At 47.5% G+C, this 15,990-nt stretch overlaps 1 protein-coding gene across 1 annotated transcript in view; it reads right to left on the bottom strand.

Moving 5' to 3' along the window:
* LOC124620208 (protein TRACHEARY ELEMENT DIFFERENTIATION-RELATED 7A-like) overlaps positions 1-15,467 on the bottom strand; it is a 46,134-nt gene extending 30,667 nt beyond the window's left edge. The window contains exon 1 of the mRNA XM_047146876.1: positions 15,413-15,467. Coding sequence (XP_047002832.1) covers positions 15,413-15,467 — 55 coding nt within the window. The remainder of the gene's footprint in view (positions 1-15,412) is intronic.
* Positions 15,468-15,990: the final 523 nt, after the last annotated feature.

Genomic DNA, 15,990 nt, shown 5'->3' with positions numbered 1-15,990 from the left:
TCTACCATCTTTTTTTTTTTTTTTAACACATCGGCGAAAAAGAAAAGAAATATAAATTCTGGTTAAAGAAAAAGAAAGGAAAAAGGAAAAGCAAAAAGAAATAAAATCCGCGCAATCTGCGACGAGCTCTCCCATCCGCGGAGGTCAGAAGTAGAATAAATCGTAGGCGGTTGAAACTCAGACACCGCCGGGGGAGGAGGGGTAGGTGCCCTCTGAGCCAGGCACCCCCCAACTCAGTGGAGGTCTAGCAAAGATCGCTCGAAGATAGTTAGCAAATAATGTTCGGTAACGTGGCGTGTTTTCGAGAGCTGCATGGGCTGTTCGTAAATAGGTCCAAAAGTCGAGGTGGGATTTAGGTCCCTCCTGAAAGAGATAAGCGACCGCCCATCCTTTGACCCAAGTAATAGCATGACATTTGGCGGCGGGAAAATGTCGATCCTCCGGGTATAGAAACATTCGAGGTTCGATTGTGTCTGGTGGCACGCGGAGATAGCAGGCAATGATTTGCTGCACGAAGCGCCATACATTTTGCGATGAGGCGCATGTCAGACGGTGTTCATCAGTGTCCAGTTGCTGGCAAAGGAGACAAAGAGGGGATTCTGACAAGCCAATGTTGTGCAGGCGCTGCTTCGTGGCAAATTTCCTGTTGACTATGTGATACCACAGTGCCCGGACGTTCGTAGGGAGGAAGGGCTGGTGGACGGTAGTCCACACTATGGGCCACTGGATGGAGGGATGTTTGGTCTCCATCACATTCCGGGGAACACAGCGCAGCAACAGGCTGTAAAAATCCTTAGTCCTAGGTGGGCGTGTATCTGGGAGACTGGTATGTATGTAACTGTAGTCGACGAAAAAGGTCGAAATATGGGACAAATAAGGCACGATACGGCCGACAGACACCGGTGGTGAGGTGGAAGCAGGTAGGACTTCAAGCAAGCTGAGTGTTAGAGATGTACCCCGGCCCATCCACTGTTTTCTCATGGTACTCATGTACAAGGCTGCAGCTGGCATACGGACATTGACGAGCCCGACGCCACCATACCGTGAGGGCAGGGTAAGTGTCTCATAACGGACTTTAAACATTGAACCAGCCGTGCGATAATAGCCAAAAGCCGCCTGAAGGTTGCACCCAATTGCAGTTGGCAGAGGGAGAACTTGCGCGATGTGAACCAATTTTGACGCCACATAAAGATTAATAAACTCAACCCGTTGAAGTGTGTCCTGGCGGCGCAAGAGGTTCTGGCGGACGTCGTTGCGGATGACGTGTAGCAGGCGACGGAAATTCGTTGCCGCTGTGCGTGTGACCGTGGGGGTAAAGGTAATGCCCAGGTACCGGAAAGTCCGCACAGGCGGAAGGGGTGCCACTCCACCCTCCTGGAGGCCTCATCCAATGTGCATTGCAGAAGATTTGGCAACATTCATGGCACTGCCAACGACAGCCCCATAACGGGTAATCAATTCTCAGAGCCGGAGCGAATGAGGAGGAGGAGGTCATCAGCATATGCCCGACAGCGAAAAGTGTGTTGGCGTAGGGTGAGGCCAGAGAGCTTGGTCGTCAAGCCACGAATAAGGGGCTCAAGGGCAATAGCATACAGGAGGGTAGAGGGGGCACCCCTGCCGTATCGAACGGCAGATAGGTACCGGCCCTGCTAAACGTCCATTGACTTGGACACGTGAACTGGCACTGTCGTAAAGACGCCGGATGACGTCGAGAAACGGAGGGGGGATGCCCAATCGGGCTGCCACCGAAAACAGGAAACGATGACGCACTTTATCGAAGGCGCTGTTGAAGTCTATAGCGACGACCGCTGCCCGGAGTCTGCAGGCCGCCGCTATCGCAATTAAGTCGCGGCATTCCCCTGTGGCAGTCTGTATGTTAACCTGTCCGCCAGGCGTCGTTTGCTCTGGCGAGAGGATATGAGGGAGTGTAGTTCGGAGCCGCATTGCCAGTAAGCGCGCGAAAATCTTGTAATCGGCATTGAGTAGGGTGACCGGTCTGTAACTCGTGACCATCGAACCTCGGGCTGGTTAGTGGACCGATATAATGATGCCCTCAGCATAGGTGGGTGGGATTGCTTGGTTAGATGTCATCAGTTCTTGATACATAGTCGTCCACCGTGGGGCCATGAGGTCCCGAAAGGTACGGTAAAACTCAATCGGTAAGCCGTCAAAGCCGGGCGATCTGTTGACTGCACCCTTGGCAATGGCGTGGTTGACTTCGTCTAGCGTGACCGGCACTGTCAAAGCATCCGCCTCCGTGTGGGGGAGGGTGTGCGTGAAATAATGCAAAATGGAGTCGTCTGCTGCAGTTTCAGCGTCTTCATCACTATAAGTACGACGGTAGTGTTCGACGAATGCGTGGACGATGTCATTCTGAGTGGTCACCTGCGTTCCATGAGGCGTGGTCAGAGTGCTGATGATCTGCCGACGACGCCTTCGTTTGTCGGACACTATATGATGCATGGATGGAATTTCTAAATCCGCGTGATCGTGGCGCCGCGTCCGTATCACGACCCCTTGCAGTTTCCGGCGTGCCAACGCCATTATCTTCGCCTTAGTTGTTTGCCATTCCAACTGGTTGTCCGGGGTTGGCGGTTGAGCATCCAGATCTCGGAGAATCGCGTAATAGAAGTCAACAGTGGTGCGATGCCAGTCGGCCATGTCCTTCCCGTATCTCATCAGTGTCCTCCGGATCGCCGGCTTGGCGCAGTCCAACCACCATGACAATGTCGAGTGGTAGCGGGGAAGGCGTCGTTCTCAGGCTGTCCACGTTTCAGTGACTTGTTGGCGACACGCCAGGTCATGCAAGTGTGAGGTATTGAGTTTCCATGGCGCACGGCTGCGCCATACTGGTTGCGGCGGAAGGAGGACCGTACAGATGTAAGCGCAATGGTCGGAAAAGGCCAGCGGCCATCGTTCGGCGCCCCGTATCGCAGATCTAAGAGTTTGTGAGACATATATCCTGTCTAGGCGGCTTGCGGAATGACTTGTAAGAAAGGTATGGCCAGAAAGGTCGCCGTGTTGAACTTCCCAGGTATCGTGAAGCAGGAGGTCTCGCACCACTAAAAAAATGTATGAAATCTTATGGGACTTAACTGCTAAGGTCATCAGTCCCTAAGTTTACACACTACTTAACCTAAATTATCCTAAGGACAAACACACACACCCATGCCCGTGGGAGGACTCGAACCTCCGCCGGGACCAGCCGCACAGACCATGACTGCAGCGACTTAGACCGCTCGTATATGTAGATGGCCGACTACAATGAAGTGTGAAGTGATTCTATATAAAGTGACAAAATAAATATTTTATTTTTAATGCAATTTTTTTAAAAAATAGGTTGTTAGAAGAACATTGTGACTTCAGCAAAACTTCACACGTCATTTGTTCAAAAACTTTGTATGGTGCACAGAAACCAAAGTTAGATGCAAAATCAGAATGAAATATTCTATAAATTTCGCCTGACAGTCATAAAACATCGTCCAGAAAGTCTTATAACGTAGCGTTGTGTTTGTAATAGTAAAATTAACTAAGGAAATAAGGAATAACAGAAAACATAAAAGTACCAATATTATTATTGTCAGTTCAGATCTACTAGTGGTTAATTATCTCTGGAAAACCTGGTCAGTGATATTCAGGGCCCAAAAAATTCAAATGTTCAAATGTGTGTGAAATCTTATGGGACTCAACTGCTAAGGTCATCAGTCCCTAAGCTTACACACTATTTAACCTAAATTATCCTAAGGACAAACACACACACCTATGCCCGAGGGAGGACTCGAACCTCTGCGGGGACCAGCCTCAAAGTCCATGACTGCAACGCCAGACCGCTCGGCTAATATTCAGGGCGCCTGTAAGCACGGAGCGCGTAGCTAAATGCATAAACCGCCTCTACTCCAGTCAAATCGTGCTTAAAAATAACGGAAAATTTGTAAAAAAAACTTCTAATCCCCATAATTTCGCCCCATAAATGGGTAAAGAAAAGCACCGAACAGTTAGATCTATTTTGTCGACAATATTATCCTATTCGTTTTCATAAACAGTCAACACTGCCGAAAATTAAGTTGTCGGGTTATAACGAAAAACAAAAAAAAAATTCAATTTTTTTTTTTTGTTTCTCATATTTAACCTACTTGCGGTCATAAACTTTGGTGGGACTATGAAAATTCAAATTCAGAACCCTCGAAAACATATAAAAACCTTCCAGAATGAGATCTTCACTCTGCAGCGGAGTGTGCGCTGATATGAAACTTCCTGGCAGATTAAAACTGTGCGCCCGACCGAGACTCGAACTCGGGACCTTTGCCTTTCGCGGGCAAGTGCTCTACCATCTGAGGTACCCAAGCACGACTCGCGCCAGGTCCTCACAGCTTTACTTCTGCCAGTATCTCGTCTCCTACCTTCTGTAAAGTTTGGAAGGTAGGAGACGAGATACTGGCAGAAGTAAAGCTGTGAGGACCGGGTGTGATTCGTGCTTCGGTAGCTCAGATGGTAGAGCACTTGACCGCGAAAGGCAAAGGTCCCGAGTTCGAGTCTCGGTCGGGCGCACAGTTTTAATCTGCCAGGAAGTTTTATATAAAAACCTTGTCTTACAGCTTCGCTTTAAGAATAGCCATTTGACTGGAATACTCCTCTCCTGGTTCTATCTATTCATAGTACTGCATCCTGATTTAGGACGTGATAAAGTTGGTTTCGACTAGCGTCCATATATTTCGGCGTTGGATGCTTTCGAGTGCGGCATGCCTAAGCTAGCTCTCGGATTGCACAGAGCAGACGCGGGACGCATGACACGGATTTCCTGTGGCGCGCTCGTCTTTAACGCAGCCGACTCCCCTGCAGGGGCGGCGCGTCAGATATCAAGAGGGATGCCGTCATTTCGGGGACGGCTGAGAGCGGGCCCGTGATTGGCCAGGGCGAGGGCTCTCGCCGCGCGTCCAATAACGCGGGAGTCGCAATAACCGGCCACCAATACCAGCCGCCCCCCGCCGCGCAGCACACGTCACGCAAACCCAGTGCCAACAATGCGGGTGGCGCCGACACCAGTGGATGTATTCGCGCGCCCCGTCTCCAACGCTCCGGCAGCGCCAAATAAGAAGGCCCTTCACCGCCTCTTCAGCAGCCTATGCCGTGACTCCCCGTCCTTCGGCCTACAATCCAATTACACCTCTCAGCAGCAGGTGCCAGTAAGGCATAACAAAGCGCGAGATTTCATGTTTCCAACAATATCTTATCGTTTCTTCCGTCAGTCCCAGAACCAGCAGTCATCATGCCACAAGAGAAAACAGTGGAATGATACAAAGAGGCAGGGGAGTGTATTCCATCCGCCAATAGGGATCTGCCTGCCGCTGTGTCGTCACGCGGCTGAGACTGGGGTGCGCGAGAAATACGGGCCCCTCAACGAACTTGTTGTCAGCTTGTCTGCCACCCTTCCAAAACGCTTGCTTCCGTTTAAGACCCACGGGAAATCAATATGTAACTGAAAGGTTCCTCTTAACTTTCCTATGTGCTGTCGACAGATTGCATGCATTTAAACGCACAGTTAAGAATTGCTGAATTCGTCTGAAATAGTTACTCTGGGTGCTAGCACGCAAGGTGCTAACATCCAGATACGGATGCTAGCACTCTTCAGACCAGCAGTGTCACACATTCTGTGATGTACACATCACAGTCTGTCTTTCTCGTGGGCCTCGGTGGACACGTTTTCAGAGGTTTCGGTCACGTGCTACGATCTGAAAGTCTTAGTTGCCTTGCGAGGGATTACAAGTGAGTTTAGTAGTGTGCGATACTTTTGTAAGCAGTGTTCAGCAAGGTTCACTTGCTATATCGTAATCAATACTGAAAACGAATAAAAGCAGGACTGATTGTGCTGTTACCACTTGCAAAAACGTTGTTAACGAAAAGAGTACTTTATCGTCGCTTTCCGAAAAATATGGTAGTCCAAAGTACACGAGTATCTCGGTGCAAGCGAAAGGATGAAGTCAACGTGGCTCATGTAAGAATATGCTGCATTCATTTCCTCCCACGAGCAAGAGCGGCCACACGATAGTTTGTAGGGGCTCGACCTGGAGTTATGGAGTATTTTTAGCACTCTGGAACACGTATGGCGACTTTTAAGTTGCCATAAGAAAGTTGCAGTTCTGGCGGCGCCGTTATAAACCTTCGTAAGACCGACTTTTAAATGACCTGGCTACATTAGAACCTTTCTTTCCCTGAGATCAGTTGGGGTTGGGGAAGAAGGTTGAGGGAGGCCGCACTCCCCCTTCCTCCCCGGGTTTGGGCACCTTCGCCACGAGACTACATGAGGGATTTAAGGAAAGAATTACTAGGTCTACTTAAACCAAACGCCATATCGTCGCGGAAAATACCTAACTGGCATGGAGAATATCTTTAGACAACTTCAGCGTGTTCTACTAAAACACAAGAGCACGTACGACTTAGTTAATACTAATTTAGGTTACAATAACGAAACAGTATATATGTCATGCTCGACGTTTTTGGTCGTTCAAATTGTGGACTATTATTCTGGCCGTTAATAATACTACTTTCGTAAACGAACAGCACTGCATGAATAGCTACGAGTCGCAAGGCGTGTACGCTCCACTGACAGGGCACACCGACGCATCTCGACATGACATGATGGAGAACTATGCAGTTCCACACATGCCTCCCAACGTCATTACCAGTAGGATGGTACCCAACACCACTATCACGAGGACGTTAGCACATTCCTCCGTTAAATGTTTCTTGCGTGATGGATGGGAAAAGGGGGGGGATCCGGTTGCGTGGCCCTCTCAGTCTCCCAAACTCACTCTGCTGGAATTCAGTGTGTTGAGGTTTATCAGGGACATTGTTTCCGCAACAAAGATTCGCGATCTGGTAGTGCTGAGACAACGGATCTACGCCGCAGTAGAGGCCATAAACTTGTCTTGCTTACGAACATGCGGCGAAAAGTAGAGCTACAAACGGTGCCAACACTGAACTTTTATGTACATGGGTACTAGTGATTGAGCTCCTATGTACAATGTTGGACAAATAAAGCTATAAGCCTTAAGAGGTACTGAAATACAAACAATTTTTTTACATACCACTAGCCCAAACAAATGGCTCTGACAAGGGAACCTCCCCATCGCACCCCCCTCAGATTTAGTTATAAGTTGGCACAGTGGATAGGCCTTGATAAACTGAACACAGATCAATTGAGAAAGCAGGAAGAAGTTGTGTGGAACTGTGAAAAAATAAGCAAAATATACAAACTGAGTAGTTCATGGGAAGATAGGCAACATCAAGGACATTGAGACCGCAGGAGCGACGTGATCTCGTGGTAACGTGAGTAGCTGCGGAATGAAAGGTCCTTGGTTCAAATCTTCCATCGAGTGAAAACTTTAATTTTTTATTTTCAGTTTATGTGCCAAACTCTTATGTTTTCATCACTTTCTTGGGAGTGATAATCACATCCACAAGAAAACGTAAATCGGGCAAGGTAGAAGAATCTCTTTACTCATTCACCAAGTGTACAAGTTAGGTGGGTCGACAACATATTCCTGTCATGTGACGCACATGCCGTCACCAGTGTCGTACAGAATATATCAGATGTGTTTTCCTGTGGAGGAATCGGTTGCCCTATGACCTTGCGCTCAAATTTTTTCGGTTCCCGTTGGAGAGGCACGTCCTTTCGTCTACTAACCGCACGGTTTTGTGATGCGGTCACAAAACACAGACACTAAACTTATTACAGTGAACAGAGACATCAGTGAACGAACGGACAGATAATAACTATGCAAAAATAAATACAGTAAAGTTTTCACTCGAGGGTAGACTTGAACCAAGGACCTCTCGTTCTGTAGCTGCTCACGCTACCACGGGTCCACGGCGCTCCTGAGCTAACAATGTCGATGATGTTGCCTATGTCGCCCATGGACTACTCAGTTTGTATATTTTGCTTATTTTTTCACAGTTCCACACAACTTCTTCCTGTTTTCTCAACTGATCTGTGTTCAGTTTATCAAGGCCTATCCACTGTGCCAACTTATAACTAAATCTGAGGGGGGTGCGATGGGGAGGTTCCCTTGTGAGCGCTATGCGACGTAACTGCTGAGGTCATCAGTCGCCTAGAACTTAGAACTAATTAAACCTAACTAACCTAAGGACATCACACACACATCCATACCCGAGGCAGGATTCGAACCTGCGACCGTAGCGGTCGCTCGGCTCCAGACTGTAGCGCCTAGAACCGCATGGCCACTCCGGCCGGCCACTAGCCCAAACACCTTGCAGTATTATCAAGGTGCACAATGTGTCACAAGGTGAGGCGGGCAGTGACTACTACTAATCAGCATCAGATAACGCTAATACGTAAATCATTCAAACACTGATGTAATTAATAAATAGCGCCAACAGTATTAACTACTAATAAAATTTTCTCGGTCTTCCACCAGCGTCAGGTGGTTAAAATCCCACGAGCTTTCGACCGAGCTCTGCTCAGTCATTGTCAAGTGGTAGTATGACTGCTGTGTCGCCGTGGCCGCGTCGTTATATAGACGCACTTCTGGCTGTGACGTCACATGGTCTCTTCCTCGCTATATATGGTAATGTTTTCATCCCGCGTCCATAGAGCCCATTTTAACCTCGCGATGGCCGGGTCCTAGGCTGTGCTGAGCTGCAAACCGCCGGCCTTGTTGGTGGTGTTTTCAGAGGATTTTATTTCAATAGCTTCTTTGATGATGGTATCTCAAAATCCCTTCGTCGTCATAACGACAGATGTCTGGTCGAACAGAATTCGGTGTCCATTTTCTAAGGCTGATTTTTCTGGATAGCAGAGGCGCAAGCACTTCTCGTGCTCCGCCCGGCATTCCTCCACAGTGCGTAGTATTTGGCCCACGTATGAACAACCACACTGACGTTGTATTTTGTACACTCCAGTCGTTCTAAGCTCTAGATCGTCCTTCACAGGCCTCATGAGCTGTCGAATTTTTGCTGGGGGCCTGAACACCGATGAAATGTTATATATTTTCAGGAGCCATCTAATCTTTCCCGACACTGTACTACAGAAAGGCAAAAACACAGCTTTCTTTTTCCGTGGTGTTTTCTTCTCTGTTGGTGTGTTTCTTGCGTGTCACACCAGATACAGCGTGTGACACCTGTCCGTGGCTGTACCCGTCTTCCCGGAAGAGTTTTCGGAGGTGGCTCAGTTGTAGTGGCAGACTTTCTGCATCTGAGACGACTTTAGCACGATGGACGAGGGTATTCAGAACGCCACGTTTTTGTGCCGGGTGGTGGTGGCTGAGAGCTTGCAGATACCGATCAGTGTGTGTCGGTTTCCTGTAGACACTGTGGCTGAGGTGCCCATTGGTTTTCCGTCAAACGAGGTCGTCAAGGAAGGGCAATGCACCATCTGTCTCGACTTCCATCGTAAACTTGATGTGGCCTTGAATGTTGTCCAGGTGTTCGAAGAATTCTCCCAGTTTTTCACGACCGTGGGGCCAGATGATGAAAGTGTCATCGACGTAACGATAAAAGCAACTTGGCGTAGTTGGAGCCGTGTCCAAGGCAATGTCTTTAAATTTATCCATAAAAAGGTTGGCTATAGATGGAGCTAATGGGCTTCCCATAGCCACGCTGTCCCACTGGTCGAAATACTGGCCACCATGTAGGAAATACGTCGATGTCAACGTGTGGCAAGCCCATAGGACTATTATTTCAAAAACAGAGTGATCGCCCCACGACACACCATGTGTTCATTGTAAGATATCTTGCACTAAAGTACATTGGATGAGTTCGGATTCAGGCAACATAATGCCGTTCAGTCCACCTCAGTCGTTGTTGAAAATGTCAAACGTTTGTGCTATTGCTGAAATTTAATCATAAGATCCTTCGGTTTATTATAATGTATCAACTCATGTCCCACATCTTCACTTGGCTGAATGTAATTGATTAGTAATTCTTGTTACTGTTACTACAAGTAAAATTAAGCAGCGTCGAGCTGTAACTAAGCAACGTACAGTTCCAGTAAACAGTAATGCGAAACTGTGATGACAACCATGTCAATGTCGGGACAGCCGGCCGCTGTGGCAGAATGGTTCTAGGCGCTTCAGTCCGGGACTACGTGGCTGCTACGGTCGCAGGTTTGAATCCTGCCTCGGACATGGATGTGTGTGATGTCCTTAGGTTAGTTAGGTTTAAGTAGTTCTAAGTCTAGGGGACTAATGACCTCAGATGTTAAGTCCCATAGTGCTAAGAACCATTTGAACCATTTTTGAATTTCGAGACATACTGTAACACATCGGACAACTATCTGCTTCCTTGTGCTTGGTGACTGTTTCACCACTATATTGGAGTCAGCTAAGATCCCACAAGGACTCCATTAACACGCATGAGATTGGTTTTCATCATTTTGAGGGGGTAGTTCTCATGACTCCGCAGCAGCTACCATTGTGCTGTAACCTAAGGCCACTTTAGAGGAAGCCACTGAGAAGCAGTGGCAAAGAACTGGTTGAAACGGGCGCCTTCAGACGCGCGGCACCAATGTTCTTCCGCGGCGCTCAGTGGCAGAAGCGCCAATGGGCCAGGCTGACGGAACACTGCTTCCAAATGCGGATTTCACACCACGCCACTCGGTGGTGCAGCTGAGCGGGCAGGCAGTGGATAAAGTCTGCATGGTAGCAGATGACTCGTGACTTACTGGGATTGCTGCTCATTGTTATTTGGTAGTTCTGTCGTGTACGTCCTACTGTTGGTTAAAGATGGAGGCCAATACAGAAAATTTCAACTCTGAAGGTGGAAAACATCCATCGATATGCAATATGGAGTGTGAGGAATACTCTGTTGAAGTTTTCACAAGATGTTGGAGGCAATAGTTCTTCAGAGAAGACGAAGATCGACGAGCGTCGCTCACGTTTATTTCCGCTTTTGTTGGTTCTGTTGACATGTCATTTAACACACAAGTGCTGAAAAAGTCTTCAAATCTGCATTTTTTTCGATCACGGATAAAACTGTACAGCACACAGAACGTTTTTATAATATCTTCAGCTAATTCTGGAGACACATTCGAAGGCCGATCAAAAATTCTGTTCTTATCAATAATGTCGAAGATACATTCAACGTATCTTCTAGCCCTTGCCGGCCGGAGTGACCTTGCGGTTATAGGCGCTACAGTCTGGAACCGCGTGACCACTACGGTCGCAGGTTCGAATCCTGCCTCGGGCATGGATGTGTGTGATGTCCTTAGGTTAGTTAGGTTTAAGTAGTTCTAAGTTCTAGGGGACTGATGACCACAGTAGTTAAGTCCCATAGTGCTCAGAGCCATTTCTAGCCCTACAGAGACTGCATCTGGTAACTCTTCGGAAAGACATTGTCTCCGTGTTAACACAGTAAGAAAGATGACATATCAAAACCTTAATCACCAACCATTACAAAAGGATTGTAATCACAGCCTTCGTAGATCTGCCTGATTTGAGTGTTTTAGTTTCATTTTCAATTAACTTCTTGTGACGATATTCTTCACGGGTTTGCAGCCCGATCATGTCGTCGTCCAGACACAAATGACATTTTTGTGGTTTGGCCACGTGGAATTGATACTTTGAATCGCTTTTTAGATCATTTTAAGTGTCTATATCCGAGTATTCAATTTACTATGCAAATTGAAAGTGATGGTAAACTTACATTCGTGACGTTTTAGTTCAAAGAAAGGACGATGGGACTTTTGGACACTGTATTTATCGGAAATCTACTCATAATGACCGCTATCTTCATGCCACCACCTGTCATCCACCACACCAACGTAGTGGAATTTAGCGGACTCTGGTGAAAAGTGCTTATGCCACTTCTGAGGAGGAACATTTGAATGAAGAACTGGATCATTTGAAGATTGTTTTTAAACAGAATGGATATACGGAACAACAAATATGCCGAGCTCTTTGGTTTGGTCCGTCACGCGAGCCAATAGAGGACACTTTTGAAGCTGTTGCTTGTTTACCCTTTGCGGGAAGTATATCATCAAAAATTTCTGGAATTTTAAGAAAATATGATGTTAAAGTATTTTTACGCCGGTGGCCAAGACTAGAGCCCTTCTTGGCTCTGTTAAAGATGATTTGGGCTTGAGGAGGCCCGGGGTTTATGCAATTCCGTGTCACTGTGGAAAGAAATAAATTGGTCAAACTGTTCGAACTATTAAGGACCTGTGTGTGGAACATTATCAACACACTCGTTTGTTCCAGTCTGAGAAGTCGGAAGGGGTGGAACACTACCTTAACGAAGGACACAGGATGATGTATGACAAGACACAACTGATCGCTCCTGCTTCTCGCTATTGGGAATGCGTTCCTAAAGAATCCATTGAAATTAGATTATCAAGTAATATTATTAACAGGGACAAAGGTTTTCCTCTAAGTAAGATATGGAATCCGATTTTGTCAGATATTAAAAATAACAACGGTCTTCTTTTCGATCATTGAATTCTTCCAACTAGTGCTGTTGCGATTTATCGTTTCTGCCGTCTTCTCCCACCGGCGCGCTGCGTGTCTACTTGCCGCCAGGAGGCGCTGCCCATCATCTCACGCACGCGCGGTGCTCTGTCCGTGGTGTATAACGGTTTCCGTCGTTGTGGCTGGAATTCAGTTCCGGCGAGGCAGTGCACGAGCGTTAACTCACCTGAAGGTGGCGGCCAGCTGGACGACGACATGACCCGACTCCAAACCCGTGAAGAATATCAGCAGCTATTTCGCAGGGAAAGTCTACGAAATCAACTTCTTGTGACTCTTGAACATCGATCAGTTTGCTCCAACGTCAATGAACGTGAGTTTGTGGAGGGAATCACCCATGGGGATCAAAACCACATCGAGAAAAGTTCTTGTTGTTGTACTAAAGCTACCCACAGTCAGCTGCCATGATGACATGTGAATGTTTACCGTTTGTAGCCGCCACACTGTTCGCTAAATTGGCTGCCTGTTTAGTTAACTTTTAACTATTCGTCGCTCGGGATGGAACCCAGGATTTACTTTCAAACGATTTCTTTTTGATATTTTTTCACTAAGAGAAGTAAACGAGAAGCATCCTGCTCATTACACTCCCTGACGGAACCGAAACACGGCAGCGCGGCAGATCAAAGCGGCGTCGTGCGATGACAAAGGAGCCCCTTTCCCGTACAGTTCGGGTAGGTGTGCTGCACACAGGGCTTCTCGATGGCTCCCGTGAAGCGCCTCTCCTAAGCGCTCACTGGCGATTTTCCGTCGCCCGATTTGTTTGTTTCCAAGTATGAAACAAGTTGGCTGGAACACGAGCGCGCGCACCTGTGATCTAACAGTTATGTCGATAAAAGACGTGCTAGTCGTAGATGTTGAATGGATCACATGCATCGGCATGGTTGCCGTGCGCAATGGCGATACTGTTTCTAAGCCGCTCCCGCATTGTGTTGCCGTCAGACACGTTCTCTCCGTCAGCAGCATGTATGATAACGAGATTTGCGCTGAGGATGACATTGTAAGCTGTCGATTCAGAAATACCAACTGCAGAAGTAAAAATGCGACCAGCATTCCACAACAGAAAATTAAGAAAAAAACAACGATAGCTATTTTAAAGAGAAACCAATGCGAGAAGTATGCTGCAGCATTACTCGGAACTGGATTCCATTATCCCTCCGGAACAGAAAAAAAATAGCAGAGGTGTTTCATAGTTCACTGATTTTATTCATTTATGAAGACATCGCCATCACCACAATTTAAATATTGTTATATCCTTCCCTTATCCGCATACCACACGTAGAATTATCAGCCTATAGGCTCACAGCGTTATAGAAGGCATTCACATGACTCATCGATTCGTACACCGTTCATGGCTTCTCAGGAAATTATATGGGATACAAAAATTTTTATTTTATTTTATTTTATTTTATTTATTTATTTGAAATTTGTGTTAAGGTCTTATGGGACCAAACTTCTCAGGTCATCGGTCCCTAAGCTTACACACTACAGAATTTAACTTAAATTAACTTACACTAAGGACGACACACACACCCATGCCCGACTGAGGGACTCTAACCTCCACGAGAGGGGTGCGGGGAGGGGGGAGGGAGGGAGCCGTGTGTACCGTGACAAGACGCCCTAGACCACGCGGCTACGCCGGGCGGCAGTGGTTTTATGATTTTGTCTGAAAGACGACGTTCACATCGACAGGCAGATGAAATATTCTGCAGACATCCCAAAAGTACGTTCCACCAATTTCCGAGCACGGCAAAGTATTAAATTAAAAACACGCTGTTTCAGTATCAGGTGTCTCACAATAGGACAGCAGAATATGCCTAAAATGAAATTTTCACTCTGCAGCACAGTGTGCGCTGATCTGAAACTTCCTGGCAGATTGAAACTGAGTGCCGGACCGAGACTCGAACTCGGGACCTTTGCCTTTCGTGGGCAAGTGCTTTCCCAACTGAGCTACCCAAGCAAGGTTCACGACCCCTTCTCACAGCTTCAGTTATGCGAGTACCTCGTCTCCTGCCTTTCCAAACCTCACAGAACCTCTCCTACGAACTTTGCAGAACTATCAGTTCGGTAGCTCAATTGGCAGTCGCCTTTCGGCACGCTAGCGGCACGGACGTCTTGTTTACCTCCTCGCCATGCAGCTCGTTCGCGGAGTTGTTTATGTGATTGTGCCGTCTTAGTGCGCTGTATTTCCCTCGAAAGAGAATGGCTTATGCCCACAGAAAATTTTCACTCAAGGTCAGCTTTTCACCTTAATATGTCCGACCAAAAGCAGACTAAATCGACATGTTTATCAGTGATGAAATCAAGACTGATTGCGACGATCTTTTTTGCATCCATGGGTCAATTGTGAGCAGTGTGGTATGCGTGAAATTGGTTAACGAAGACATATGTGACAAAATTCTAAGTGCAACTCGAAGTGGTCTTATTCCGTCACTTTGATGGATACATCGGTGATGTAGCTGTATAGCATGTGGGACTTGGACTGCGGACGATCCGTGTATTTGAGTGCCTTCAGAGGTGGTGTACCAGGATTCCCCCCATATGGAAAGGTGTCTAGTGATACAGCTGAAATTGGATTTAATTCACTGCATACCCGGTTCTCAATGGAGTACGACAGATACGCATAGACCTAACCAAACATGAGCCGTCCAACTTACATGTTGGTGGCTGCCGTGCAATTACAATTTATGATGGACAGCCGAAGACATGCCCGGAATAAGGCAAAGTAGGACACCTCCGTTCCAACAGTCTGCAACGCATATTCACACAGTTACCGCCTTGGGGACCTGCAGGAAACGACCTCTCCGACAACGCTCCCGCTGATATTTGTCAAAGTTCTCCATAACTACCCTGACCGCGATCACCACTGGCTCCTACTACTGTCACATCGTCGTCTCCAGTAGTGCCTTAGGCTGTTGCGGACGGACCGACCCCATTACCTTCTCCTCCTGTCATGTCCAGTGGTGAGCTATCTCTAGTGCAGGGGATGGCCATGATTGTGCCTGCGGATCGGAATGGTCAGGCACAAAAGCTTCTTTGGGCACTGAAGATCACGTGCGCAAGCAACGGTCTCCGAAGGGACGCCGGAAACGGCGGATCGCCCCGTCTGACACCAGCAGGACGCAGTCTCAAGTCGATGATGATCACAACTCTCAAAAAGTCCCCCGATGGACGATTCGGTGGTGGAAGAACCAGCCTGCCCCCAGTCGGAGGTGCAACCATCTTCGCATGCACAAGGCGCTGTACCTATGGATGTTGAACAGCAACTCTTCCACCGCCAGCGTGACCCCTCCTTCGGACTCCACAGGTACTACTCTGAAAGCCCACCATCCACGCATCTTAGCGTGGTCTGACGATGTAGACGACAGATGGACCAACATTCCCATTTCACCACATGCCAGGAATTCAAGCTGCTTGTGCATGAACTAAACCACACCGATACTTGGGACCGTGTACATGGTGATCGACCTGGATATACGAACGTCACCAGCAATTCAACAAGTCGTCTTGACCGTGT

Source organism: Schistocerca americana, chromosome 6 (genome assembly GCF_021461395.2).
Source record: "Schistocerca americana isolate TAMUIC-IGC-003095 chromosome 6, iqSchAmer2.1, whole genome shotgun sequence".
Lineage (NCBI taxonomy): Eukaryota > Metazoa > Arthropoda > Insecta > Orthoptera > Acrididae > Schistocerca > Schistocerca americana.
This window is presented reverse-complemented; position numbering and strand designations above follow the sequence as displayed.